The 27,336-nt window shown below is 36.4% G+C and overlaps 1 protein-coding gene across 1 annotated transcript; it reads right to left on the bottom strand.

Annotated features, from left to right (window-relative positions):
• MINAR2 (membrane integral NOTCH2 associated receptor 2) lies at window positions 1–19,569 on the bottom strand. The gene is made up of 3 exons (XM_003829334.4): window positions 19,308–19,569; window positions 7,026–7,253; window positions 1–2,756 (listed from the first exon to the last, which is right to left on the bottom strand). Exons 1-3 carry the CDS (start codon window positions 19,470–19,472, stop codon window positions 2,577–2,579), a joined length of 573 nt encoding a protein of 190 aa, XP_003829382.1. The 5' UTR covers window positions 19,473–19,569; the 3' UTR covers window positions 1–2,576.
• Window positions 19,570–27,336: the final 7,767 nt, after the last annotated feature.

Raw genomic sequence — 27,336 nt, 5'->3', positions numbered from 1 at the left:
AGTTACTAAAATAGTCAGTGTTAAAGATAATAATAATTATTATTTATTGACTACCCGTTATTTGCCAAGGATTGCATTTAAATATTTTAGAGACACTAGTTCATTGAATCTGGATGAGAGCTTCTCAAGAAAGCCGATTTCAACATAAGCCTGTTTAGGGCCATCGCCTCTGCATTTTCCATGACTTTATGCTCTTTCTGCTCCATTTTCACAAAAATCTGTATTGTAGAAGGCAAAATTGGAACTTCTTTTAAGGTATTATTTTGAGTGTAGACAGGTAAATTCTCTTTATTTGTAAGTTGCCCACACATGAAGATGCATAACATTAATTCAAGGCAGGGCAATAATATATTTTGATTTTACAGTTACATTGAAAGCTAAAACTGAAGATTGGTTTGGAAGCAATAGGAAAGTAATAAACTCATTTATGATGAAACCTAAATGACTGATAGTATCATAAATAAGAATAGAAGAGGGATAGGGAGAATAGAAGAATACTAGGTGCTTGACCAGAATTGACTAGGCAGAAGAGAAAGGTAATAAGATGGGGGCAAGGGAGACAGGAATTCAGGTAAGCAGCTTTACACTTTTCTGGTTACTCTTGCTTATTGCCTTTAGAAGCCTTACCCATGCTTAATCCTAGGCAGCCACATGTGACCTGATGCAGCACAGATGTTTTCCACGTGTGGCAGAGACCTGAACATGTTTTGAATCCCTTAGAGGTAAACTTTAGGCAGGTAAGCTTTGAAGGCAGAGTAACAGCAAGCAATATCTGTCCACAGCGAGAGTGATAAAGTCCTCGATACTTTATTTCTTGTAATTCAGTTTTAAATTTCTCCTGTAATTCAGTTTTAAATTGTACTGGAACCTTCCACGGAGGAGAAGAGGAATAAAAAATCAGGGACTACAAATATGACTAACGCCGTTTTTTTCTACACAACAACTTTATTGTCCAGTAAAACTGTCTTTTTTTTCTGGGTTTTTTTTTTTTTTTTTTTTTTATGGAAGTCTCACTCTGTCACCCAGGCTAGAGTGCAGTGGCACAATCTCGGCTCACTGCAACCTCTGCCTCCAGGGTTCGAGAGATTCTCCTGCCTCAGCCTCCCGAGTAGCTGAGACTACAGGTGTCTGCCACCAAGCCCCGGCTAATTTTTGTATTTTTAATAGAGACGGGGTTTCACTATGTTGGCCAGGCTGGTCTCGAACTCCTGACCTCATGATCCACCCACCTCAGCCTCCCAAAGTGCTGGGATTACAGGCGCGAGCCACCGCGCCCAGCCCAAACTGTCTTTTACTGTACTTTATTTCAAGCATCTTTAAGACAAATACAACAAAATGATATGGCAATATCAAAGGACAAAATCTGACTTTAGGCTCATGGGAAGAAGAGAAAGTCCCTCTTTTGTTTCTTGCATAAGATAGCCTTTGGCTGGGTTGTTTAAAGATGAGAAAAGAGTGGGAATGAGGGGCTTAGGAAAGGATGTTCTAGAAGGAAGGGCAGGGTGGTGACTTGATTCCCCATCTGTGTCTACAACCATGTCCCCAGGTATCTGCAGACAATGGAAGGTAAACTCAGGTTGTCAATTAGCTAGCATAAATTAATAATAACAACTGCCTTTAATTAAGCAACTGCTTATTTCGAGCCAGATACTGTTCATACCTGTTTTGTATTTGGTCCTTTGGCCAGCCCTGTTGGGCAGGTAATATCATTCCTTCTCTGAGAGAATAACTTGCCAGAGTCTGTTAGCAAGTAGCAGTTAGGCTTCAAACTCTGTTCTCTTAGCAGTATTCCCTCTGCTTTCCTAGGGACCCCCAACCTAGACCATGGTTGGTAATATATACACACTGACTGCCACCAGGGGTCACAGCCAATTTGGATAAATTGGATCTAAATGTAATTAATTATGTAACTATGGCCTATCCAAGTTTAATTCTATTAAAATTGCAACATGAAATTGGGGCATCATAGATGAATACTGGGGAAATAAGAATAGATTTGAATAAGATATTTCCCTTTTTCCTTTTTTCTGACTTAAACAGAAGTACAGGAAAATAAAACAGAGAATGAATCAACTCAGTTGGCAGCACAACCAGAAGATTTTTATCCTAGCTACCCAGCAGTTGGTTAAAAAAAAAATTATCAGCTCAAACTTTTCTGGTGATCACAGGAGGATGAGGTGGTAAAGAGTTAACAGTATTTAAAACAAGGTTAATATAGTTTAAGCATGAAAACAAAGCTGCTGACAATTTTTGATACTGTTTGCTCCCTATAAAGATATTTAATGTGGGTTGCATATAGTGACTATTCTGTGATTATGGTCCTCAGAATTCCTGCTTCCCAAAGGACAAAATTCAGGCTGGCACTCTTACAAAGCTTTTATAGAACAAAGTGGAGAAGCCAGCATACCACGCCCGACATTCACTTTCTTCAGGACAATTACATTTAATAATACAATCAACAATCCATTCACACTGCATGTACACGTGTTTTTTTGTTATTTTGGTGGGGGGGGTTTCAAATGTTTATCAGAAAAATTTTTAGGAAATTTAAAGTAGCTCTGACTGTTGCAGTTTCCTCAGGTGAAAAAAGTAATGATAGTCACTATGGTAACCAAGATGGAGATAACGACAAGTAAAATCAGACCCATACGACAGAATTTTGAATGCTTCTCTTGTTTCTCTTCCTTTTTCAATAAAGTGTCAAAACCTGGAGTGTACATGTCTCCCAACCAAAACCGCAGGTCATTAGGATTTTCCTAAAAGAAAATTACATAGAGAATATGATTAATCAGTAATCTGTCAGTGTTACAAATTAATTGAGATTGCAGAACAAGACACTGTCATGGGGACTGATGGTCCATATTCACTCTGTCCTGGGCAAGGCTTCAATGTCATGGCTCACATGAGCGGTATGAGGCTTCCTTGAATAGCATAAAATTGCAGCTACAGTCTCCTGGCTGACAAGGAATCCCTGCAATTCCAATTTGTAGGTCTGCATCAGAATTAATTAGGAGGCTTTCATGATTCTTTAATTAAATTGCTCACATCAGAGGGTCAGAAACACAACGGTGTTTCTATCACATTGTAGCCAATTTGGTGTTCCTTACATCCTATAAATAGTGCATGTAATTCAGCATAGTAAGTTGAAATAAAATGAAAATTCTTTGCTTTAGATGAACCTTTGAGGTTTGATTTTGTCTGCATGCCAGGAATAAACATGCTTGGTGGGGTTTTCAGTAAACCCGGAAGCTGACTTTCATGGAAGTAGTAGGGCTAAAAGTCAGGAGTCTCTTCCATTACTCTTGACCCACTGATTTTCCTTGTAGAGGGCTGCCACATGTCTGGCATGCAGAAACTTTGTTTGACCTCCTGAAAAAAGGACCCATTATATTCTTCCCCACATCAGCTCTTATTTATTCCCCATGTCTCTCTTTCTTTCACAGACTTCATCTTTCCTTCCAGGCCCATAGAATTATCAAGTCAACCTGATCTCCTGTACCTGATAAATCACCTGCAAAGTCTATTGTCCATACATTTATAAAAATACATTTTTTTCCTGTTACATCTCTTGCTATGTTTTGGTGCTGTAGATTTGGTGTCTATGCCTTCTATACAACAAATTTACAATGAATACTCAATCTCTGCTTTCACAAACCTACTTCATGCTTCATTATATTTCATCTGCTTTATTGTAATGGCTTACAGTAGACTGCCTACTCTCTCTTTGCCTCTCCAGTCTCAGGAGACTTAAAGTCAGCTGAAATGTGGCACAGCAAGTTTTCTTTATCAGCGTCAGGGGTCAATGAACTAGCTTCAGACTTCCAGGTGCACTGCTAGGAGAGGAATGTGCATGCATGTATTAATAGAAAGCGAGGATAGATTCTGATGATGGCAATATAATTCTCCCATTACCCTAGTACTAGTTGGAACTTCTTAGTTTTAGAAATGCTAAAATGTTAAAATAAAATATGGATGATCTGTGAAGAAGGGTAATGATGTAAAAATCCTCATCTACCTCATGCCTATCCTTCATTTTGTGTCCTATCATCAGAGGCCTGCACTCTGTAAGTTTAATGCCTCTGTTCTCCACTAAGAGCTTCACTAATAGAGACTATTTTGTCACATTCTGCTTATAGCTTTCCTTTGTAATTAAACATGGATTTCTTTTCTCTTTTCTGGCTTATAAACTCTTACCAATGTAGAAAAATGGGAGTGACCACAGGGACTTGGGTTTATAGCCTAAAAGTGGTGTCAAGGTTTCAGAAAGTAAGTTAGGGGCTCTATGAGATATAGACAAGGGTGAAGATGAAAGTTGAATTAATGAGGCATAAGAAAAAATTTTAATGAAAACCAAAGTTATGGCTTCCAGAAGCTTCTCTCAGGAAGTTAGTGCTGACGAATAACCTTATGAGACCTGTAAAACAGGCCTCAGACCTCAGAGTCCACTGCTTTAGGGAGAGTGAGAGTGTAAACAGAGGACTGGGTGGGGGAGGGAGCAGGTCCTAATTGTAGTAAAACATGGCACTCATTGTATATATGGCTCATTCTTCCTAAACATAACTCATACAATTGTCCAGCTTAAAAAATTACTCCTTATTGCCAATAATATTCAGTTTCCTAAGTGTAACATTCAAACATTTTTTAGCTTTATTTTCTAGCCTTATTTTCTCATTATTCTATTACTTAACCTGTAGCTCCTATATTTCTGCCTTTGCTCTTGCTACTCCTGACAAAAGAGCCTTCCCACTTAGGCAAACCACTGGGAATTCTATACATCCTTCAAGCCCATAAGTTTATTTTTTCATGAAGTCCTTTTATAATCAAATGTGATTTGTGCCCCCTTCCTATCCTACAGGCACTTTGTCTTTTTTATTTTTCTTCTTTATTTTTTTTTCAGTGAAACAAAACTTCTTTTTATTGTATAAAGTAATAACCATTGTTAATATCAAACTTCTACTCAAGGTTGAAGAAGAAATAAAGAAGCACGGAAGCAATAACATGGGATTATCAGAAAACCTGACTGATTGTGCTGCTGCTGGCAATGGTGATGATGGACTAATTCCACAAAGAGCAGAAAACCTGAAAATCAGCAATTTCCTAGGACGGAGAATGAAGAGTATCATAGGTAAGCCTATGGCAACATTTAACAGGAGATAATTATGTGTTATCACACTAATCCTAATTTGGGCTTTTATAGTGAACAAGTTTTATACTTTTACTAGAATATTCAGCCTTGCCTGGTAATCAGAAAAATGAAAATCAGCAAACAATGTGTTACCATTTTTTCCAATCATTGATTTATTTGAAAAGTAACCAGTATTGGCAAATGTGAGGGGAAAGGCATTTTGGTTTCTTTTTTTGTGAACTTTTATTTTAGCTTCAGGGTTACATGTACAAGTTTTCTATATAGGTAAAGTGTATCCTGAGAATTTGGGGTACAGATTTTTTTTTTTTTTTACTTTATGTTCTGGGATACATGTGCAGAATGTGCAGGTTTGTTACATAGTTATACCTGTGCCAAGGTGGTTTGCTGCACCTATCAACCCGTCATCTAGGTTTTAAGTCCCGCATGCATTAGGTATTTGTCCTGATGTTCTCCTTCCCCTTGCCTCCCACCCCTCACAGGCCCCAGCGTGTGTTGTTCCCCTCCCTGTGTCCATGTGTTCTCATTGTTCAGCTCCCACTTATGAGTTAGAACACTGCATGGCACTTTCTGTTACTATTACCGTTAGCTTCCTTTATCTTGTTCTATAGTTATTGTCTGTTAATTTGCTCAGTTAGATAAACTTTTTGAGGGTAGGGACAGGAACATTCACCTCCATAGTTCCCTTATTTTGTGTAAACAGCAAAAGGAAGAGGCCCTAACATACAGTCAAGAAATGTTTGTAAAATAAATCAGTACTTTTTTTTCTAATAGTAGGGGTGACTTTTTAGATGTCCTTAAGACTCTTGGTAAGGAATGCAAAATTTAAAGAAAGAAGGAAAAAGAAACACAAGATTATTGTTTCTGTGGAGAGCATCTGTTATGTAAACTTTTCTGGAAAATGGGCTACGTAAAGGAGGAGATACATTCAATCTACTAAGAGATTAAGAAACTTCAAAGATTCTGGACAGTGGATCTTTTGAGCAGCACATATTTGAAATTGTAAAAAAGTGTGAGTAGGATTCAAGGAGACAGGGTGCTGTCCTCTTCAAAAAAAAAGAAAAAAAATCTCGAGTGCTTAAGGTATGGGGCTTAGCTTAGATAAACATTTTTAAATGAAGGGTATGTACTTGGAAAATGGCAGGCCTTCCTGGCCTAGGGCAGGTGGAGGCAAGCCAAGGCTGGGTAGGAATCCAGTCCATTCAGAAAACAGAGGGCTGCTTCCTTGCTTTTCAGGTATTTTGAAGTTTTTCATGTGATGGGGTGACACCAGTGGGGGCAAACAAAGAAAGAAAAACTTAAGTTGGGTTTAAGCTGGGTGAATGAGTTCATTGCATACTTTTCCTGTGTTGAAATGTTTTTGTTTTGTTTTGTTACTGAGACACAGGAAAATGACCAAAATGTAAATCTGCAATCTTAAATCACCGAGAGGGCTGAGATAAAATAATCTTTGATGAGAAGTTCCTTGCACAGTGCCTAACACAGAACACTTAATAAATATTTTTGAATAAATGTAGACTAGGGAATCAGCTCTTAAGTGTTCATGATCATAAATGTTTACAAACTGACAGAAAATGTGATCTTGCAAATTAATTTTCAATAAACATTTTACCCTCCTGGAAAACCTTTGTTCTGTACCACATGGTTTTTTTCTTCTCTACACTATACAGTTGCCAGTAACTGTTGAAACTGTAAAACTCAAAACAAATAAACACAAATACTGACTAGGAGGGAGAAAGAAAAGCCAGGAGCCAAAATGCTCTGAAATCTAGAGATTCTGCGTCTAGTGAAGAGTACCTGTCACTTCAATATTGCTTTCTTCTAGGATTATTTGACTGATCTCCCTTATCAGTTGAAGAGGTTGACTCTTAGTCGTGAGTACCTTCAGATGTCCAGAGAGGTTTGTGTGCAGGGAACGTTTGTCATATTCCTCAATGGTCCATGAGGGGTTCTTTTTTCTTTCTTCCATAGCTTCCTCCAAACTTAGGTCACCATAGAGTGGGTTATTCTTCATAACTGATGACATGGATGGTGGGGGGCTATCAGCAGTGACAAGGCTGTCTGCACTGGATCCCCTAATTCGTTGAGTAGCAATATTCTTCTTTTCCCTCTAAGAGGCAAAGAAACAAGGCATCTCTTAGCAATGGGCCTTCTGATAGTAGGGAATGCAATGTGAGATAACTACCTGATAATGTGCTGATTTTGTGCAGAAACCCAACAGATTAGGACAATGAATGAGAAAAGGATTCTAGGGTTTCGTTTGACCTAGAAATCTAACATCAATTGAGTTTTTTCTTTGTGTGTGATCTTGAACAGCTTTACTAATCATTCATTAAAATGCTATTTTATAACTACAGAGAAAGAGCCTTCTTTACTCTCTAATTCAAATAGTAGAATTCCGAACAAAGCCAACTTTTCTCAGGTTATTTGCATTGAGATTTAATGATATTTTACTTATCTCTATTTTTATATTCCATGACTTATTAAAATAGTATTTAATATCACTGTGCTAATCCAGCAAAGTCAAAATTAAAAGACATTTTAGAGATATGCCTCGACTTTCACAAATACTATCATGTCTCCGATTTCAGACAGCTTTGAGGTCTAAGCTAACTTAGCACTGTACATGTAATTTAGCATCTGTGTGTGTAAAGACTGACTGTTAGATAGCTCTAATACTGATTTTCAGGTTTTTAAAAACTTTTTAAATTGAAGCATAATATTCATATATATAAATACATAGCTCTATAAATTCTTGCAAACCAAACAAACTCAAGATTCAACATCCAGACCTAGAAATATGACATTACTAGCACACCTCATGCTCCTTTCCAGTCACCCTCCCTCCCCCTGCCCAAAGCATAACTATAATAGCACCCAAATTCTAACAGCATAGATTAGTTTGGATTCATCTCATATTTTCTATAAATAAAATCATATAATGTGCGCTTTTCTGTGTCTGGTTTGACCTTCAGATTTTTACTTTGTTTTGTTTCCTTCTTAAGTATATCAAGCTATCATGAAGGTAGAAATTAAAAATTTGTTCACTTTGGAAATTAAAATTTGTTCATTGGTCAAATACAAATTGAGAAGAATCAAAAAGCTTATAGAGTCATGTTTCATTTGTCATGGGACATCAAGAGAGGGATTTCATATAAGTTAATTTTAGATAATCTTTAATCTTTAAAAAGAAGTAGCTCATTTCCTTAATTTACAGATATTTTTCAGTAAATGTATGTCATGTATTTTAGACACCCCAAACAGAGAATATTTAATAGGAATTTTATTCTTCTGAGTCATATTTATGATTATCAATATTCTGATGCTGTCAACATTTATTAGTGTATATAGGTAACATTAATTTATATTATATAAGCTAAAGTTGGAAACTGTTAAATGTAGTTTCCTTCTGAAATGGCTAGCAGGAAAAAAAATCATCTAGATAAAACCATTCCCATTCTCTTCGGTGTTGGATTTCCCTAATTTTCTTAATCCATGCATTTTTCACATACTTAAGAGCTCAACTTGCAGACCCCTCTCTGAGTTTAATAGGTCCTTGGTTTGCTCAAAGTCAACTTATATTCTGTAAAACTGTAGTTTGCAATGAAATAATAAATCTTCTTGGCTTAGCATTTATCTCAAAGATAGACTGCTTCAAAAGTAATGTTTCTGAATTGAGAAAAAAGTAATTTGATAAGAAATTTAAATGATAGGAGCTTAGCATAATTTTTACTTAATTTTTTTTTCTTCAAGGCTAGGCATCTTTGATCATCTCTGAAGAGGGATAATTCTCCTGACATTGACAAATTGGCTTTGTCAGATTGTCTTCTACACTGTTGGTCAAGATTCTTAAATAAGAAAGATCTATAAATGAAAATACAGTTTTGGGGAGATCAAGAAAAAAAGTACACACTCTATTACAATGTGTATAGACTTAGAAAATCTAATGTGTAAAAGTAGCAAAATACTCAGAGATACATTTTAAAAGAACATTCAAACCCTTATTTCTAGATGATATTTTTGAAAGTTGTGAGGTTTATTATGGAGCATAGTGCTATTTATTTTTGCACTGCATGTGAATTTATGTCTGAGAGACAGACGAAGGAAAATTAATAGTATAAATTTATTATGAATTTAATCACAAAATAAGCAATACTGATTTTGGTTGAGCTTTTATTTGTATCTTGATAAATTTTTTAAAATAACTTTCAGAACATCAACAACAAAAAACCCTTCACTGTACTGCACAAGAAAGAATACATTTACCAGAGGAAAACTCAATAGTAATTCAACTATTTTAATTACTTGGGCACTAAAATAAATTACCTTTTAAAATATTTATTTAAAAAAGGTAACACTTCAAAGCTTACCTAGGCTTTTCTGTATTAAGCATAACTTTGTTCATTTATCATTTATACACTTTAATCATTATATACTCTATGTGAAGTAAACTATAATTCAGTAAAGAGAGTGAGATAGAAGGCATTTTTGAACAAAGAAAATTAAGTGTACAAAATTCATAGTTTATTGTAAAAACTCTAAAAATGTAATTCAGGAAGAAGAAAGTTGATAACAGACGTTTAAGATACAAGAGAAATATGAGAGAGAAAGAAAGACAGAAAGCAAAAAAATTGATAAATGTGTGTGTGAATCCATGCAAGCACTGATTTAGGTGAAATAGAGAAAATAGTAATAATCACTAATTTGTGAATTTTAAAGTAAGAGAAATGAATACACTGGAGTATAGTAAGTTTAACACACATTTTTTATTAGAAAATTTTAAGAAATAATTTCAGTGAGGAGATAGAGATATTACTAACAAGCAGAGAAAGAATGTACAGCTTCTAAGTCACCAGAGCAGTAGGAAAAAGATGAAGACTAAACAATCTTTAAAAAGACTACAAAAAAAGAATACAGGTGGAAAATCTCAGAAACATAGAAAAACAATTATAAATAATCACGTTAAATGTACATGGAATAAACTCCCTATTGCAATGACAGAGATTGTCAGATCAGATTTTAAAAAATGAATTAAATTATAAAATATTTACAACAGAAATGCCTAAAATATAAAGATTCAGAAAGAATTAGAGTAAAAAAATATAAAAATTTATACTAGACAAATGTAAACAATGAGAACTGGGTGTTGTGACTGATTAAATGCTCACTAATTTTGTTTCCACTTCCTAAGCACAGAGGATATCTGCTTTTCCCAGTCTGTTTCTGATTTTATATTGGGGCCACATGTTTTATGTCCATTGACATGTGGATGAAAGACCACTTCCAAGCCTGGCCCTTGAAATCTTTCACAAGATTTTGGCTCACTTTCTTTTTTTGTGACACTACACACATCTCAGGACTCTTGTGAATGTGCTCTATATAGCAGAAGATGATTATACATATGTGATGATATATATATATATATTAGGTGATACATATGGCATATATAATATATTCATATACCATTATATATAAATATACACACATATGTGTATATATGTGTGTATATACATATATGTTTGTGTGTGTGTGTGTTTTTTTTTTTTGTTTTTTTTTTTTACTGTGGTAAAGCCTTACTAGACGCTCAGCAAACCTAATGAAACTCAAGCTTGACCAGTAAAATTCCTGGCAAGATCCTTGGAGACAAAATAGACACGGTCAAAAGCTTTGCTAGATATAAAGAATGTTTCTAGAAAATGAATAAAGTTAGTTAACATTAGTAAAATATTGTCATTCTAAACTTGTATGCATCTAATAAAATAGTCTCAACATTTATAAAACAAAACTTAAAATAATTACACAGAGAAATTTATACATGTAATTTTTCTCAAGCATGCAAAATAATCATTAAGAATAAAGAACCTGGATAAGATTGGAGACTATTATTCTAAGTGAAGTAACTCAGGAATGGAAAACCAAACATCGTATGTTCTCACTGATATGTGGGAGCTAGGCTATGAGGACACAAAGGCATAAGAATGATGCAATGGACTTTCAGGACTTGGAGGGAAGAGTGGGAGGAGGTGAAGGATAGAAGAGTACAAATATGGTGCAGTGTATACTGCTTGGGTGATGGGTGCACGAAAATCTCATAAATCACCACTAAAGAACTTACTTATGTAACCAAATACCACCTGTACCTCGATAACTTATGGAAAAAAAAAAGAATAAAGAAGATGTGAACCATAAAATCAAAAGTTTGTTCAAGTGACATATATGGATGTCTTTATTGAACAATTGAAAATACTTATTTTAAAAATATATACTGAAAATTTTATAAAATTGATAGCATGTTAAATTCCAAAACAAATTTCAAAGACTCAAAATCACATGGACCATGCTTTTCGACCATTGACAACTTAGTTATAAATCTAGAAATCATTATCAAAAACATAAAATAAAACATTCTGCTGACATTTAAAAATACATTTCAAAGAAATAATAATAAACATTTTAAAATTTAGGACAGAATGAAAGTGAGAAATGCTACATTACAAAATTGTTGGCTGGATCTGAAATGGTATTTTGAGAGAATATTATGGGCATATATACTTGCATTATAAAGCAGAATGAGAAAATTAATGAGGTATTAAGCACTGAATTCAAAGTCTTAAAAATAAAGCCATTGAATCAATATAATAAAACAGTCAAAATGAAATCATAAATGTAAAGACAGAATCAACACATATTAAAGGGAATAAATATATACAATGGAGAAGATAAACAAAGTTGAAAGCTATTTCATTGGAAAAACACATTTGAAATATCTCTGGCAATACTGCTCAAGAAAAATAATAGAGACACAAATGCACCCAGTTAGGAATGTAAAGGGGACTTGACAAGAGACACAGCAGAAATTAAGAAACAATCAGAAAATAAACTGAGCGACTTTAAACATTTATGTGCAGTCGGACAATTTCTTACATAATATAACTTACCAAACTTATTTAAGAAAAACTAAAAAAAAAATTAACAAACCTGTGATAATTTGACTAGTCGAATCAATAGTTTTAAACCTCCTCCAAACACACACATTTAAGAACAGCATGTCAGAGGGTTTTGCAGTCAACTTCTACCATTCTCAAAATATATAATTTATTAGTAAAATTCTTCCAGAAAATAGGAAAAGGAACAATCCCCAGCTCACTTTTGAAGTTAGTATAAACTTCAGATGAGGGCAGTCAGTAAAAGAAAAGTATAAGCCAATTTCTCTTATACACATAAATGTAAAATTATAAATGCAATATTGCTGAACAGAATCCTATAATATGTACAAATTATATGTAACAAGATAAAACAGATTTTTACCAGGGAAAGATGTTATACCAACAGGATGGTTTAATATTAGAATATTAATGAAATTTACCACATTAACAGGAAAAAAACATTAAATTTTGCAATAGGTCAGAAAAAGACTTTCAGAATATTCAAACATATTTAAAGCAAACACTCTTAGTGAACTAGAACTAGTAGAAAATTTTCTTAAGCTAATTAAGGGAATGGGCCCCAAACTTACAGAACACAGTTTACTTAATGGTTTAATATTAGAAACACTTATTTTAGTTTCAGAATTAATAAAAGGATGCTAGTAATCACAATGTCCATATAATTTTGCAGTGGAAGCTCAAAGCAATGCAAAAAGAATAGAAACATAAGTAAATAAAAGAAATAGGGTTATAAATAAACAAATAGCAGATGACATGATTATCTACAGGGATGTTTATGGGCAAAATAAGAGATGTTAACACACTTTCTGGATTCAAAATCAGTATATAATGATCAATAGTATGCATGATTAATGCTCTATTATAAAACATGACTTAAAAGGTACTATTACCAAGAGAATAATAATGTAAGTATTTAGATGTAAACCTAACAAATTATATGGAATAGTTTTGTGTGGAGAATTACAAGATATTATCGAAGGCCATATGAAGAACTGAATAAATAAAACGATACATCATGGTCATGGATTGAGAGAATCAAGGTCATAAAGATTTCTGTTTTCTCCATTTTGATCTATGCATTCAGTGTAATCCTTATCATAATCTTAGTGAAAAGAAGGCATTTTGCATGTATTTCATATGTCAGCACATACACTTTCTCAGAAAATCAGCTCTTTTGTGAACACAAAATTTTTGTTTTAAATTGCTAGAATGGAAAGCTTTCTAAAGCACATATTTGATTGTGTCATTCTTCTGCTTAAATTTTTCACTGATTCTTCAAAATTTTCAGGATAAAATTCAAAATCTTAGACAAAGCCCATGGACCCTCTATGGTGTGATTCAGGCTTCTCTGAAACCTTATGTCCTGCCTTTCCCTGCAGATAACCAGGGCTCTTGGTGCTCACAGGTGGTATTATAACATACAAGGTACCTTTAATATAGGCTTTCATGCCAGAGACATTTGGGTCTCAACTAAGAACAGTTTGGAGGAGCAATTTGGGTGTTCTTTTTGGAAATATACCATCCGTGGCCAATTCCCTAATCCTATAAATTTAGTACAACTTGGTACCCTGAAGAACTTGATGATGCTATCAATCTACTTCCTAGATAATATAAGCACCTGCAAAGTACCACATTGTCATCCAATATAAGCTTAGAAAGGAGAAATTATTGTATTGTGCAGTATTGTTCTTTTCTTTCTTTTTCTTCTTTCTTTCTTTCTTTTTCTTCTTCTCCTTCCTTTCTTCCTTGCTTCCTTCCTTCCTTCCTTTCTCTGTCTCTCTCTCTCTCTCTGACGCTCTCACTCTCTCTGTCTCTCTTTCAACGGAGTCCCACCCTGTTGCCCAGGCTAGAGAACAATGGCACGATCTCAGCTCACTGCAATCTCCACCTCCCCGGTTCAAGCGATTCTCCTGCCTCAGCCTCCGGAGTAGCTGGGATTACAGGTGCGCGCCAGCAAGTCCAGCTAATTTTTTGTATCTTTAGTAGAGACGGGGGTTTCACCATGTTGGTCAGGCTGGTCTCGAACTCCTGACCTGCTGATCCACCCGCCTCGGCCTCCCAAAGTGCTGGGACTTTTTTTTTTTTTTTTTTGAAACAGTCTTGCTCTGTTGCCTGGGTTAGAATGCAGTGGCACGATCTTAGCTAACTGCAACCTCTGCCTTCCAGCTTCAAGCGTTTCTCATGCCTCAGCCTCCTGAGTAGCTGGGATTACAGGCCATGCCACCACGGGAGGCTAATTTTTGTATTTTTAGTATAGACGGGGTTTTGCCATGTTGGCCAGGCTGACCTTGAACTCCTGGCCTCAAGTGATCTGCCCGCCTCAGCCTCCCAAAGTGCTGGAATTACAACATGAGCCATGGCACCCGGCCCCAGCACTGTTTTTTTCAAAACAATAAATGGAAGATTGAAAATAGAGACAGTCTTAGGAAGGCATGACGTGTGTTCAGAGACAGAAGAAATACAATTATACACAAAAAAACCCCATGATAAAAAGGAAAGACATTGAAATTTATGGGAAAAAAGAGTGTGACTGAATTGAAAAAGAGTGCAGAAAGGTGATTAGGAAATAAATTCAGTAAATGACATTGTCTAGAAATCAATGGAAGAGCAGCCTCTCGCCCTTAGCCTTTCCCTCCATCTCACGGGTTTAGTCTGGAATGCTCCTTGATTCTGAAACTGATGTGACAGAAGCCAGGAAAAGATATAACAAAGGAGTTAGTCTGAAAATATTCTGACGCGCAACTGCTAATTAGAAAATTAAGGCCCACCACAATAAATGGGAAAAAAAAGACACACATTTTTCTTTCTTGCCATTTGAATTTTTTTAAATTATACTTTAAGTTCTGGGATACATGTACAGAACATGCAGGTTTGTTACATAGTTATACCTGTGCCAAGGTGGTTTGCTGCACCCATCAACCCATCATCTAGGTTTTAAGCCCTGCATGCATTAGGTATTTGTCCTAATGCTATCCCTCCCCTTGCCCCCAAACCCCGGACAGGTCCTGATGTGTGATGTTCCCCTCCCTGCGTCCACATGTTCTCATTGTTCAGCTTCCTATTATGAGTGAGAACACGCCGTGTTTGGTTTTCTGTTCTTGTGATAGTTTGCTGAGAATGATGGTTTCCAGCTTCATCCATGTCCCTGCAAAGGACATGAACTCATCCTTTTTTATGGCTGCATAGTATTCCATGGTGTATGTGTGCCACATTTTCTTTATCCACTCTATCATTGATGGACATTTGGGTTGGTTCCAAGTCTTTGCTGTTGTGAACAGTGACTCAACAAACATACATGTGCATGTGTCTTTATAGTAGAATGACTTATAATCCTTTGGGTATATACCCAGTAATGGGATTGCTGGGTCAAATGGTATTTCTAGTTCCAGATCCTTGAGAAATGGCCACACTGTCTTCCACAATGGTTGAACTAGTTTACATTCCCACCAACAGTGTAAAAGCATTCCTATTTCTACACATCCTCGTCAGCATCTGTTGCTTCCTGACTTTTTAATGATCACCATTCTAACTGGCATGAGATGGTATCTCATTGTGGTTTTGATTTGCATTTCTCTAATGACCAGTGATGATGAGCTTTTTTTCACGTTTGTTGGCTGCATAAATGTCTTCTTTTGAGAAGTGTCTGTTCATATCCTTTGCCCACTTTTTGATGGGGTTGTTTGAAAAACACATTATTTTATCACATTTGTTTAAAAAAATCAGCCTTTTTTCATTACTTGTTTTATAAAGGGGTTGGCAGAAATATTTGGAATACATTTCTAAATGCCTTCATCAGAAACATCCCCAAAATTAATCTAACAGGTAGAAACATTAGATTTTGGTGAATGTTTCTTCATTGCACTGACATAAAATTTGTTGTGAAGCTTCTTTATTTCTCTGGTGAAAGAATTTAAGGAGAAGTATAAATATAATAGAATCAAATAATATCTGTGTATACTCTCTGCAAATATGGGAGACCTGAGTATCTGCATAGATGGGAACTACAATGTCCCTGGTTACTGAATCAACTGAGACCATCACTGCTTATTTTCCTAGATTGAGGCCAGGCATGGTGACTCATGCCTATAATTGAGCACTTTGGGAGGCCAAATTGGATGGATACCTTGAGGCAGGAGTTCGAGGCCAGCCTGGCCAACATGGTGAAACCCCATCTCTACTAAAAATACAAAAATTAGCTGGGCGTGGTGGCGGGTGCCTGTAATCCCAGATACTCAGGAGGCTGAGGCATGAGAGTTGCTTGAATCTGGGAGGCAGAGGTTGTAGTGAACCGAGATTGTGCCACTGCACTCCAGCCTGGGTGACAGAGTGAGACTATGTCTCAGAAAGAAAAAAAAAATAGATTGAATGGTATTGCTTTAGCTCATATAAAAATGACCAGGAGAGTTTCCTCTGCAAATGGAAAGTGAATTTTAAAAGTTAGATGATAAATCACTGATAATAAAATGATACCAATATTTAAGAATTCAATGTGACATTTCAAATCTAGGGAATCTCTGTTTTAACTGCTGAGTTACCCCGAGTTTGAAGGTAATGACTGCAGGTTAAGTGCTTTGCCATTCCGTAAGGTAGTCTATATCCTAAACACCATGCACTTGTGTGGTGTGGGATGAAAGGATCAGTTGACACAACTCTGGAGTTTGTGTAGATTTCATGTGGTATTATATCTACTGCTTGGTTTAGTCATGCAGGTTGACGTATTTATTGAGTACATCCCCTCAACCACCATGTGCACACACGTGCATGCATGCACACATATACACACACCCCTTCATCCAAAATATTTATAAAATAATGGAAATGGAATTATCTGCTAATAAATTCTAATGAAAGGATAACTTCAATACATTTTGAAATACTGGTATAAATAACAATACATATGTACATACTTCCATACATATTCTTGATCTTTTATAGGAAAATCTGGCTCTCAGTTGCTTTTACTTCATGTTTCATTTGCTCTCACTTTTAAGGAAATATGGAAAATAAATATTATCCTAATACTGCAAGTGGAAATACTGAGGCATGAATTAAGGGTCATGACAGATGTCTCTAAAACTGGTTTATTGTGAATTTGAGATAAGAAACCAAGTTTCTAACTTCTTTATTCCATGTTCTTCCCATTGACTTACTGAATCCCCAATGGAGTGTGAGCTTTAAATTAAGAACTATTTGGTAGCCACCACCTTATGTGTGCCTAACACCTCAGTGTACCTGCATATTCAGTGTCTTCTTTCATGGCATGCTATCGTGGTATCATGGCAAATATTTAAAACTTCTATATGGCCATTTCTATGACATTTATTGTTTTATCCAATGAATATATCAATCATGGATTTTAAGATCTATCCCCAAAAGAGAATTAGTTAATGATGCATTGCAAAGTGAAGTGGTGAATATTGTTGTTGTTACTCATACTTTGTGCCACATCTACCTGATTACCTGAATTTGTACTTGATGTCCTGCCTCTCCACTCCATGCATTAATAATTGGCCAATTAGTACACTGGCCTTCACTAGGTCATTTAACATTTCTTCTTAGGCTAAAAGGATAACTAAATCAAGTTTATTTGAAGTTTGTAATGATTAACAACACATATTCAAAGACCTATGAAGCAGAAGTTTACCTCTTTGGTTTTTCTTTGAATAACTATTTCCACCCAATGGGGCCTGTAGAAAAAGTTGCCTTTTAAAAATTTACATTTCATTTAGGTTTAGGAACAACATTCAACAGAGTTTTAAACTGTGAAGTTCCACATGAAGGAAATAGGTCAACTTCAGTACCAAACAAAAGATGTTAGATCAATGTGTTCCAACCTCAAAGGAATTTATTGGATATGTTTTCTTAGACTAAACTGCATAGCATAGAAGGGCCAAGTTTTCTGAACTGATTTTTGAATCATTTTATTCTGTGATATAAACAATAAGGAGGAAAAAGGAGCAATTTCATTTCATTTCATTTCATTTCATTTCATTTAAAACTTAAAAAAAGAACGCCTACAAATACAACAACAACAAGATGGCTGGGTATGAAATGGCAGAAGGGTTTGAGGATTACCAAAGTGATTGATGCAAAATTCAAAAAATGCCAGTTGTCATAATAGGCTGCCTTACAATGGAAATAAATTAAAATCCTTATAGGTGGAGGAAACACTTACATAATCATTTGAGTGTACTTGATTTTGAATGATCTCATGATAAAGGTCCCAAGGAGCCCACAAACTTACCACAAAGGAGTCACTTTACACCAGGACTCATGAGTAGCAACTGTTCTTAAAAGAAAACAAATTTCTGTTCAGGGAATTTGAACCACTCCAAAGGATTTAATGACTTGCAGGGGTTTGTAGGTCAGTCACATCTGTTCTGTAATGAAATGCTTCTTCCTGTTTCTAAATTGACTAACTCTTAACCCCATTAACCTTCATGTCTTAAAGCAAAGATTATTTCTGTTTCATTAGCTGTGCAACAGTTAGGGCCTTTATGTTTACTCCAGCTGATGGAACTCATCACAGTTTTATTCTTCTCTTTTGGTCAGCAAAAAGAAGGAAAATGCAAAAGAAAAGAGAAATAAAACCTGCACTGGGTTTGAAGGTCTAATTGGTATTCCTTGTCCACATGGACACCTGTGGAAAATAAGAGTATCCACAGTAATAGCTAGCACTTTTTCAAGTGGCGAGTTCGCTGTATTTTTTCCCTTCAATAATTAGGTTTCCATTGTTCTGTTTTCTAGGTCTTCTGTGTATGCTATGAAAGGGAGCTAGTCTAAGGGAGGCAGAAGCAAGATCTCCAGCTGTTTTAGGGGCTTGTTTATGCCCACAATGTAAACTTCTGATGCTTTATGCTTAGATTACACCGAAAGATAGAGACGGGAGTTTTTCCCCCAAAGTCTTATTTATGCATATAACAATTAGTTTGAAAATTTTTGAAGGGAAGGAGTAAATGAGGGCCACCTGAAATCTAAAATGAGGATAGGCAGAGAAGCTAATGCTAGGAGGGGAATTAATGAATGAGAGAATCCATGTATTTTATGAATAAATTAAAGTTCCTAATGATAAGGAAGAGAGAAAGACTAAGTTGGAAGACAGAGCAGCTACCTTGTACTCTGTTCCTATAGGCTTCTTGTTGCATAAACGGTGAAATGGCAGATAGCGAGAAAGAAACAAGCCTCCGTCCCCGTATTTTTGTGACCCTAGATCTTACCTGTGAGTAGACAAGGTTTTGCCAGTGTTGTGCAGCAGGATAATTTCCACCCGGAAACCTCACCAGGCTGGCCTGAAGGAGGGCTGAGCTCCTCGTTAAAGACTTTACGTCAAGCTGCAGGAATTTCTCAGGATGGTTGTTATTTGGCAAAACAGAGAGATCCATGTCTCCCTTCACCTACAGTGGAAAACAAAGACAGGCAAAGCTGCTCTTGTCAGACTCCTCCATTATTAATGTGCCTGAGGATGCTCTGACTGCATCTGAAACCAAGTCTCTCAGCTGCACGCAGCCACTGCTCTCGAGATGATACATCAATGCACAGGGACAAAGAAACAAAGCAGCACACTGCCCTACCTTTCTCACACACATGTACATGGAGGGTGCTTGACGGAAACAGATGGGGCTATACTCATTAAAATTAATAGGATGACAGAATTAGATATGTGTAGCACGTAATATCTCTTCATTCAGAGTTAGAAATAACAATTTAAGGGAAACTATTGTTTGAATAAAGGCTGCCAGAATCTGTGTTACAACCCGCAATGCGGAGCACAGGAAACAGTCACGTATAGGGAGACAGTGCTTGATTTTTCTCTTCGAACATTGCTAAGCTAACACAGCTGACTAGGCCCTGCCTCCACAGCCTCACATGTGATACTCAGGATTATGCTTCTTCTCATGTTCCAGAGCCTCAACTCTTGTGAAACCTAACCAGGTTTAGGTTGTTAGCTTTGTTCTGGGGAGGGAAATGGCAAGAATTTGCTTTATAGTTTGCTACAGTAATTTAGTGCCCCAGTCTACCACCTTGACCCATTCACTATCTTAGGTCCCCTTGACTCTGTTCCTAGCTGTATATGCTCTTAACAATGTGCTTTGGTGTTCACACGGCACATTTGGAACCCCAAAAAAACATGGCTGCTGGGTTTGGATGACACGCTCTTCTAAGTGAACCCATCTGCTGTTAAGAGAGCCAAGGTGGTGGGAGTGAGGCTGTGGGCAGTTGTAGCCAGCCAGCAAGTCGTGATGACTTTAATGGAGATATGTTCTCCTTTACAAGGCACTCTGCTTTAGGTGACCCATACTTCTCACTGGGAAAGTATGGATTTCCATCTGGAGGGAGGAGAAACTTCCCCACTTGTGAGAAGGCAAAGGATAGATATATTAGCAGCTTCTAAAAGACATAGGTTGTCTGTTAATTTCACATCTCTATAAACCCCTCTGACTCAGCAGGAAAGTTTCTCTTCCAGGGGCAGTGGGGTTACATGTGGAATGTATCAGCACTAGATCTCAGAAGAGTGCCATATGGCTTACAAGAGTCAGCAGCCGGGATGTTCTTGAATCAAGCAAGACACTGGAGAGTACTTATCTTCTTCACAGCAATAAACATGAGGTGGTGTGTTAAACAATATCTGCCCTACTTATAGTTGTAAAACTGAATTAAGCAGTTAACATTTTCTCTAAGAATGTTTTGGACCAAAACTCTATCACTGTTTTACAATATTAAAATAGGTTTGGATGGTTTTATAAATGCATTTACTAGATAAAGAAATAGGTACTTCATAATGACAGTTAATAACAAAACAGTGAAACCAAAAGTGTTTCAAGAGTCAAGTATATTATGTGTATGTGCATGTGCTTGGTACTTTCTGGATTTTCCTGGTTGCTGCCAGAATATATCTAATGAACAAATATTTCTCAGGCTGCTTGCTCTTCCTAAAAGATTCTTTGGGGAATAACACACACCTTCAAGAAGAAATTTACTTGTCTTTGGCTCTCTATATTGGCAAGTAGAGACACAGAACCTAGATCCAAATATATTTGATTAGGCTTTTTCCTTAGCCAAAGCATGAGGTATGTGGTATGAGCCTTCAGTTTTCCTTAGGCATCCTTCCTTTCAATACTTCTGTCATTCCCTAGTTGCCCGAGGCTTCAATACTGTCTCGTTCTACTTACAAGTTTAGTCTCAGCCTCTCCATCTTCTCCCACCATCCTTTGTCTGTCTTTACCCCAAAACCATCAATTCTTATTTCTCATTGCTATCCCTGTAGGTAGCCTAAATGACTGAAAATCAGGAAATCAAGCTTTTACTTTTTAAAGTATAGATTCAGGGGGTAAAGGTGCAAGTTTATTACATGAGTATATTGCATAATGGTGGGGTCTGGGCTTCTAGTGAACCCATTACCCAAACAGTGAACGTAGTATCAATAGGTGGTTTTTCAGCCCTTGGCCCCCTTCTTTTCTCCCACCTTATAAAGCCCCCAGTGTCTGTTGTTTCCATCTTTATATCCATGTGTGGGCATTTCTTAGCCCTCAGTTACAAGTGAGAACCTGTGTCTCTGCTAATGCCAGCTCTGCTGCCTGGAACCTTCCTTCCCATCCGTGGCTGTTGACTACCTCCTAATTGTCATTCATGGGTCATCGCTGATACCTAGCCTTTTACAAAACCTTTACATATTTTTGCTAGTAGGTATCATTTTTCTCTCCTTTGAAACCTTACAGTGATTTATTTCTACTCTCATCTTCTTATCTTTTGTTTGATGCTATATTTCACATTTTTGTTTTAAGGGCCTTTACACTAAAGGATACTTCACAAAAGAGCAGTCCTATAACATGGCCTCTTCCAAATGAGTCATGTCTGAAGACCCTAATGAAGCCCTTTGCTCAATAAATAATGATTGCTGTTGTCTCTTCCAGTCTATTAGGACTTAACTATGACTGAAAGTTGATAATCCAATTAAACTTTAAAAAAATGTCTTGGTGCTCCATTTTAAAATCTGTATTCCAACCATACTCAGTGAAAAAAAAGGATTCCATTGCCCAAAATGACATCCTCTATAATTCTCTTCTGGTAGTTTATAGTTCATAAGCTCATCTTGAAGGTGGAGAGATTCTGTTTTGTTAACTCGAACATTTTCAAAATTTATCTGATCACATAACAACTCCTTCATTGTTTTCCTGTTAACTCTTAAAAAAATAAGTTACTTGATCATAATTTAAAAAAATACTGGCTTAGGGTGTCTAGTCCCTTATTGTCAATAATACCTTTGTTCAAGAGTGATGTAGGGTATAAACACATATAAATAAAGAGTTACTATATTGGAAGAGCAGTATGGTGGGAATGTGGGTATCTGAGGCCTCTCAACTCTTACCATGCAACTAATCATTTGCTCTTTCTTTACAGCATTAAAAAAAATTACAGTACCATTTTCCCATGGATGGATTTGCATCCATAGTAATTGTTTCTGAACCACAAGAATTGGAAAAATAGAATTAAATACAGCTTCATCAGGCAAAACTGTTTATCTGTTGTTAGGTTGGTGCAAAAGTAATTGTGGTTTTTGCCACTAAAAGTAATTGCAAATACTTTTGCACCAGCCTAATAATTCACATTTTCCCCTTTTATTCTCTCTCTTTTTTCTTTTTTCTTTCTAGCTTTCAAGATCACTGAAAGCCAGTGGAAATATCTGAAAGTATTTCCAGCTCCAGTGCCTGTTCAATGATCAGATGAGCCATCAAGGTTCATCAAACTGAGATAATTTAGAAATTATTTGCATAGTTTTGATTACAAAGAAAGACTGTGATTGGGTTATATAAATCCTGTGCATTTCTTATATTTTCAAAATTGGTAAATAAGGGTGGCAATTAGAATAATTGAATGCACAGTATTTATGTAATAGGGAGCCTCTATAGATCCAACTAAATTGTGTTCTTGGGCAACATTCTGAGTCTCACTGAGGTTCGGTTTCCTCAGCTAAAAACAGATATTAACGGTACCTTAAAGGTTGCTGTGAGAGGTAATATGTATAGTGGCCAACAGAATGCTCAGCATATATTAAGCACTAAAAAAGTTTGCTGTTATTTTGAGAGTACATATGAACATGTATTTTTCACTTTAGGTATAACTGCTATAAAACTAAAATGGGAAAAATTAAAAATTAAAGCCATATTAACTATCTATAGTTAAAAAATCAATTATGTTTCCCAGAGTCCCCCTTCCCTGTGTGATTCTAGGTGAGAATCGACCAAAAGAGGGACTTCCATGAGATTCTGAAGGCAAAATTGAAACAGTATCCATTAACCTGAAAGTCTCTTTTAGACAGATGCAGTATGTGCCTGGCAGACTGCAGCCTGACTTTGCTCTCTTGAACTCCAGACCCGTTTTTTCTTTCCAACTGTTGGTCCTGTTGACCAACAGAAAAGTCAGATTCACTACCAGATGTTGGCTGTGAACCTATAAAGAAGGAAAGTGCACAGAGGCAACAATATCCCATAGATTTCCTTGCAGACTACCCTTTCAGAGTTTTTCTTAGCTGGCTGTGCCTGCTCCTTGGATTGATTGGCTGGTGACTCCTCTAATCCTCCAACTCCTCTTACAGCCCTTCAGTTTCCCGTCTCCTCTCACAGTTGTGTGAGCTCAACTACATTATCCTATAACCCTCTGAAACTGCTCTGCTGACTGAACCAGCTAGAAGTGCTTCCAGGGAATAGAACTTTAAAAATAAAATTTGAAACTGGTTCTCTTATCTGACTAGATTTAAAGACATGAATGACCCTATTACCAGGGGTAAGTGGGATCCTGGCCATCCATGGCATGCAGTGATTCAACAGTTATTTAAATTCTCACCTATAGTCACCCCTAGTGCCTGTATAATCTAAGTGGCTACAGAGGCAATGTGCAGAGTTACCAAGTATCTGCTGCATTAGGACCGTTTCACAGAAACAAAGAGAATAATGACTGTGGAGTTGATTCATTACTTCTAAATGTGCTGAAGAACTTAGAGAAAGAAAATGATAAGATGAGATTTAAAGTCACAGTTCAAGGTCTAAGTTGGGAGCAGAAAAAGCTTCTGTGACTGCTTTGAAATAAAACCTTTAAATATTTTTATCTTAAAAATTGATACATAATAGTTACACACACACACACATATATATAGCCACATATTTACATATTTTGGGGGTACATAGTGATGTTTCAGTACTTACAACATATAGTTATCAGATCAAGGTAATTAGCATATCCAGCATCTCAAACACTGATCATTTCTTTCTGTTGGGAATGTTCAATATCCTTTTTCTTCTAGCTGTTTGAAAATATATATTAATGTTAACTATGGTCATCCTACAGTGATATAGAACACTAGAGGTTATTCCTCCTATCTAGCTGTAATTTTCCTTCCTTTAATAAATCTCTCTCTATCCCCTTTTCCCCTACCATTCCCAGCCTCTGGCAACCTCTGTTCTACTCTTTACTTCTATGAGATCAACATATTTTAGTTTCTGCATTTGAGTGAGGCATGTAGTGTTTAACTTTCTGTTTCTTGCCTGTTTTATGTAATATAATGTCCTCTAGGCTCATCTATGTTGCTGCAAATGATAGGATTTTATTCTTTTTTATGGCTGAGCTGTATTCCATTGTCTATATATACCACATTTTCTTTATGTATTCATCTGTTGATAGATACTTGGGTTGATTCCATATCTTGACTATTGTAAATAGTGCTGCAATAACCATGGAAGCCTTTTTTATGGTTTCATACAAATTTTAGAATTGCCTTTTGTATTTCTGTGAAGACTGTCATTGCCACTTTGATAACGATTTCATTGAATCTGTAGATTGTTTGGGGGAGTATGGTCATTTTAACAAGATTATTTTTTTCCAGTTCATGGCTATGGGATGCCTTTCCATTTGTATGTGTCTTATTCAATTTCTTTCATCAGTGTTTTATAGTTTGTTTTATGTGTAGAGATTGTTTGCTTCATTGGTTAAATTTACTCCCAGGTATTTTATTTTATTTTTATTTTTTGGAGCTAATGTAAATGGGATTGCTTCCTTGATGTCTTTTCCAGGTTGTCATTGTTAGCATGTAGAAGCACTATTGATTTTTGTGTATTGATTTTGTATCCTGAGATTTTACTGAATTTGTTTATCAGTTCTAAGAGTATTTAGGTTTTTTTAATACATAAGATCATCTCCTCTGCAAACAGGGCCAAATTTTACTTCTTCCTTTCCAATTTGCATGCCCTTTGTTTCTTTCTCTTCTGTAATTTCTCTGGCTGTGATTCTCAGCACTATGTTGAATAAGAGTGGTGTAGGCTTCCTTGATTGTTACCATTTTTAGATGAAAAGTTTTCAGCTTTTCTCTGTTTAATATGATGTTAACTATGGGTTTGACACACACAGTCTTTACTGTGTTGAGGCACCTCAATACGGCAAACCTTTTTTAATTGTACTGCTGATTTTCCTCAGGACCTTTCCCTATCTGTCATGTCTTCTAAATCCATACTCAGACTTAAGTCCTGGAAGAGCCAAGGGGACCAGGTAAAAACTGTGACTGATGAGGTTGTACTTTAAGGTTCTAAAAGAATTATGAGATTTTGCAAAGTCATATAAACTGTGTGGGGATGTTTCTTAAGGTTGTACTTTAAGGTTCTAAAAGAATCATGAGATTTTGCAAAGTCATATAAACTGTGTGGGGATGTTTCTTACGGATGTTAGATTACGATGGAAGATATACAATCTTGGATTAGCTTGAATTTTTTTTTGATATGTGTGTGGTAAGTAGAGATTCTGGATTTAACGTGTTAGTTGATGTGACTGAGAGTAATTCTAACAGTTTGACTGAAAACTGGGCCCAATAGTGGTTCATATTGAGCAAAGTTGAGATGCCAGACTTCTTTGCTACAATGTAGTATAGAGAAAGGTATACATTTAGGAAGATTGGTTTTAATATGATAGTTATGTTCATCCACCTGTTAAATATATTCCCCAAGAGGGCCCAGAGGGCATTCCCTAATCAAGGCTTTGAAAGATACAGTGGTGAAGGCAGCGTTGGAATCCTTAAAGAACTCTGTAGTGGCTATTCTCTGGAAGCCAGGAATAACGTTGGGAAATGCTGCCATAGAACTGATCTTAGAGAATTTAATGAGTATAATAAGTTCCATATGGCCAGGAACTAAGTGACAGGATTTAACTTCCAAAGACCATGCGTGCATGGATATTATAAGGAGCAGCGGATTCAATGTAGTAAAGGGAATTGCTATGGTCTGAATGTTGGTTCCCCCTGCCACCCCCACAAAATTAATGTGTTGAAACTTAATACCCACTGTGATAGCACTAAAAGGTAGAGCCTTAAGGACGTGATTAAATCACAAGGCAGAGCTCTCATGAATGGAAGTAACCCCTTACAAAAGTCTTTAGCGAGCATCCTTACCCCTTCTGCCATGTCAGGACAAAACGAAGGCACCATTTATGATGAACATGTCCTTGCCAGACACCAAATCTGCTGGTGCTTGATCTTGGACTTCCCAATTACCAGAACCATGAGCAATACATTTCTGTTTATAAATTAGCCAGTCTAAGGTACTTTGGTATAGCAGTCCAAACAGACTAAGACAGGAACGGTTTGACCTGCAAAAATTTTTGGTATTGGCCAATTGACCAGGGAGTCCTTAGGACTGAAATATGTGGGCATTCTACTAAAGTGTTTCTTGATTTATATAACCATTATATCTCTATACTTAGTGAACACAAGTTGGATATGAATCACCATACCAGATAATTGCATTCCCTTTTTCAGTTTTCATTGGAGAGATGATTCTCAGACCCACAACTCCCTGAATGAAGGGGAGGCCAGTTCTCTTTGAGAATGGTTCCTCAAAAACTTCAGGAATTTCACAGCTTGGTAAAATTTCTAGGAATTCAGTGACATGTTGAGATATCCCTTCTAAGTAAAGGACAAATTCCTGCCTCTAGCCCTTCCTAAGAGACACACATCCCATTTGGGCTGTGACAATGTATAACTCATTTTGGAATGCTACTTTACACATTATTACTGAGTGATCCCAAAGACTTCCAGTTTCATGTAGTGCACAGAATAAGGAGAGCATCTATAATCAGTTCAGGTTGCAATAGAAGCTACTCTGCTATTTAGGCAATATGGCACAGCAGATATGATGGTACTTAAAGAATCAGTGGCACATAAGGATCCTATATGGAGCTTCTGGCAGGATCCTGTTGGTGAATCACAGT

Source organism: Pan paniscus, chromosome 4, assembly GCF_029289425.2.
Source record: "Pan paniscus chromosome 4, NHGRI_mPanPan1-v2.0_pri, whole genome shotgun sequence".
Lineage (NCBI taxonomy): Eukaryota > Metazoa > Chordata > Mammalia > Primates > Hominidae > Pan > Pan paniscus.
Note: the sequence above shows the minus strand (reverse complement) of the source record. Positions and strands in the feature narration are given on the sequence as shown.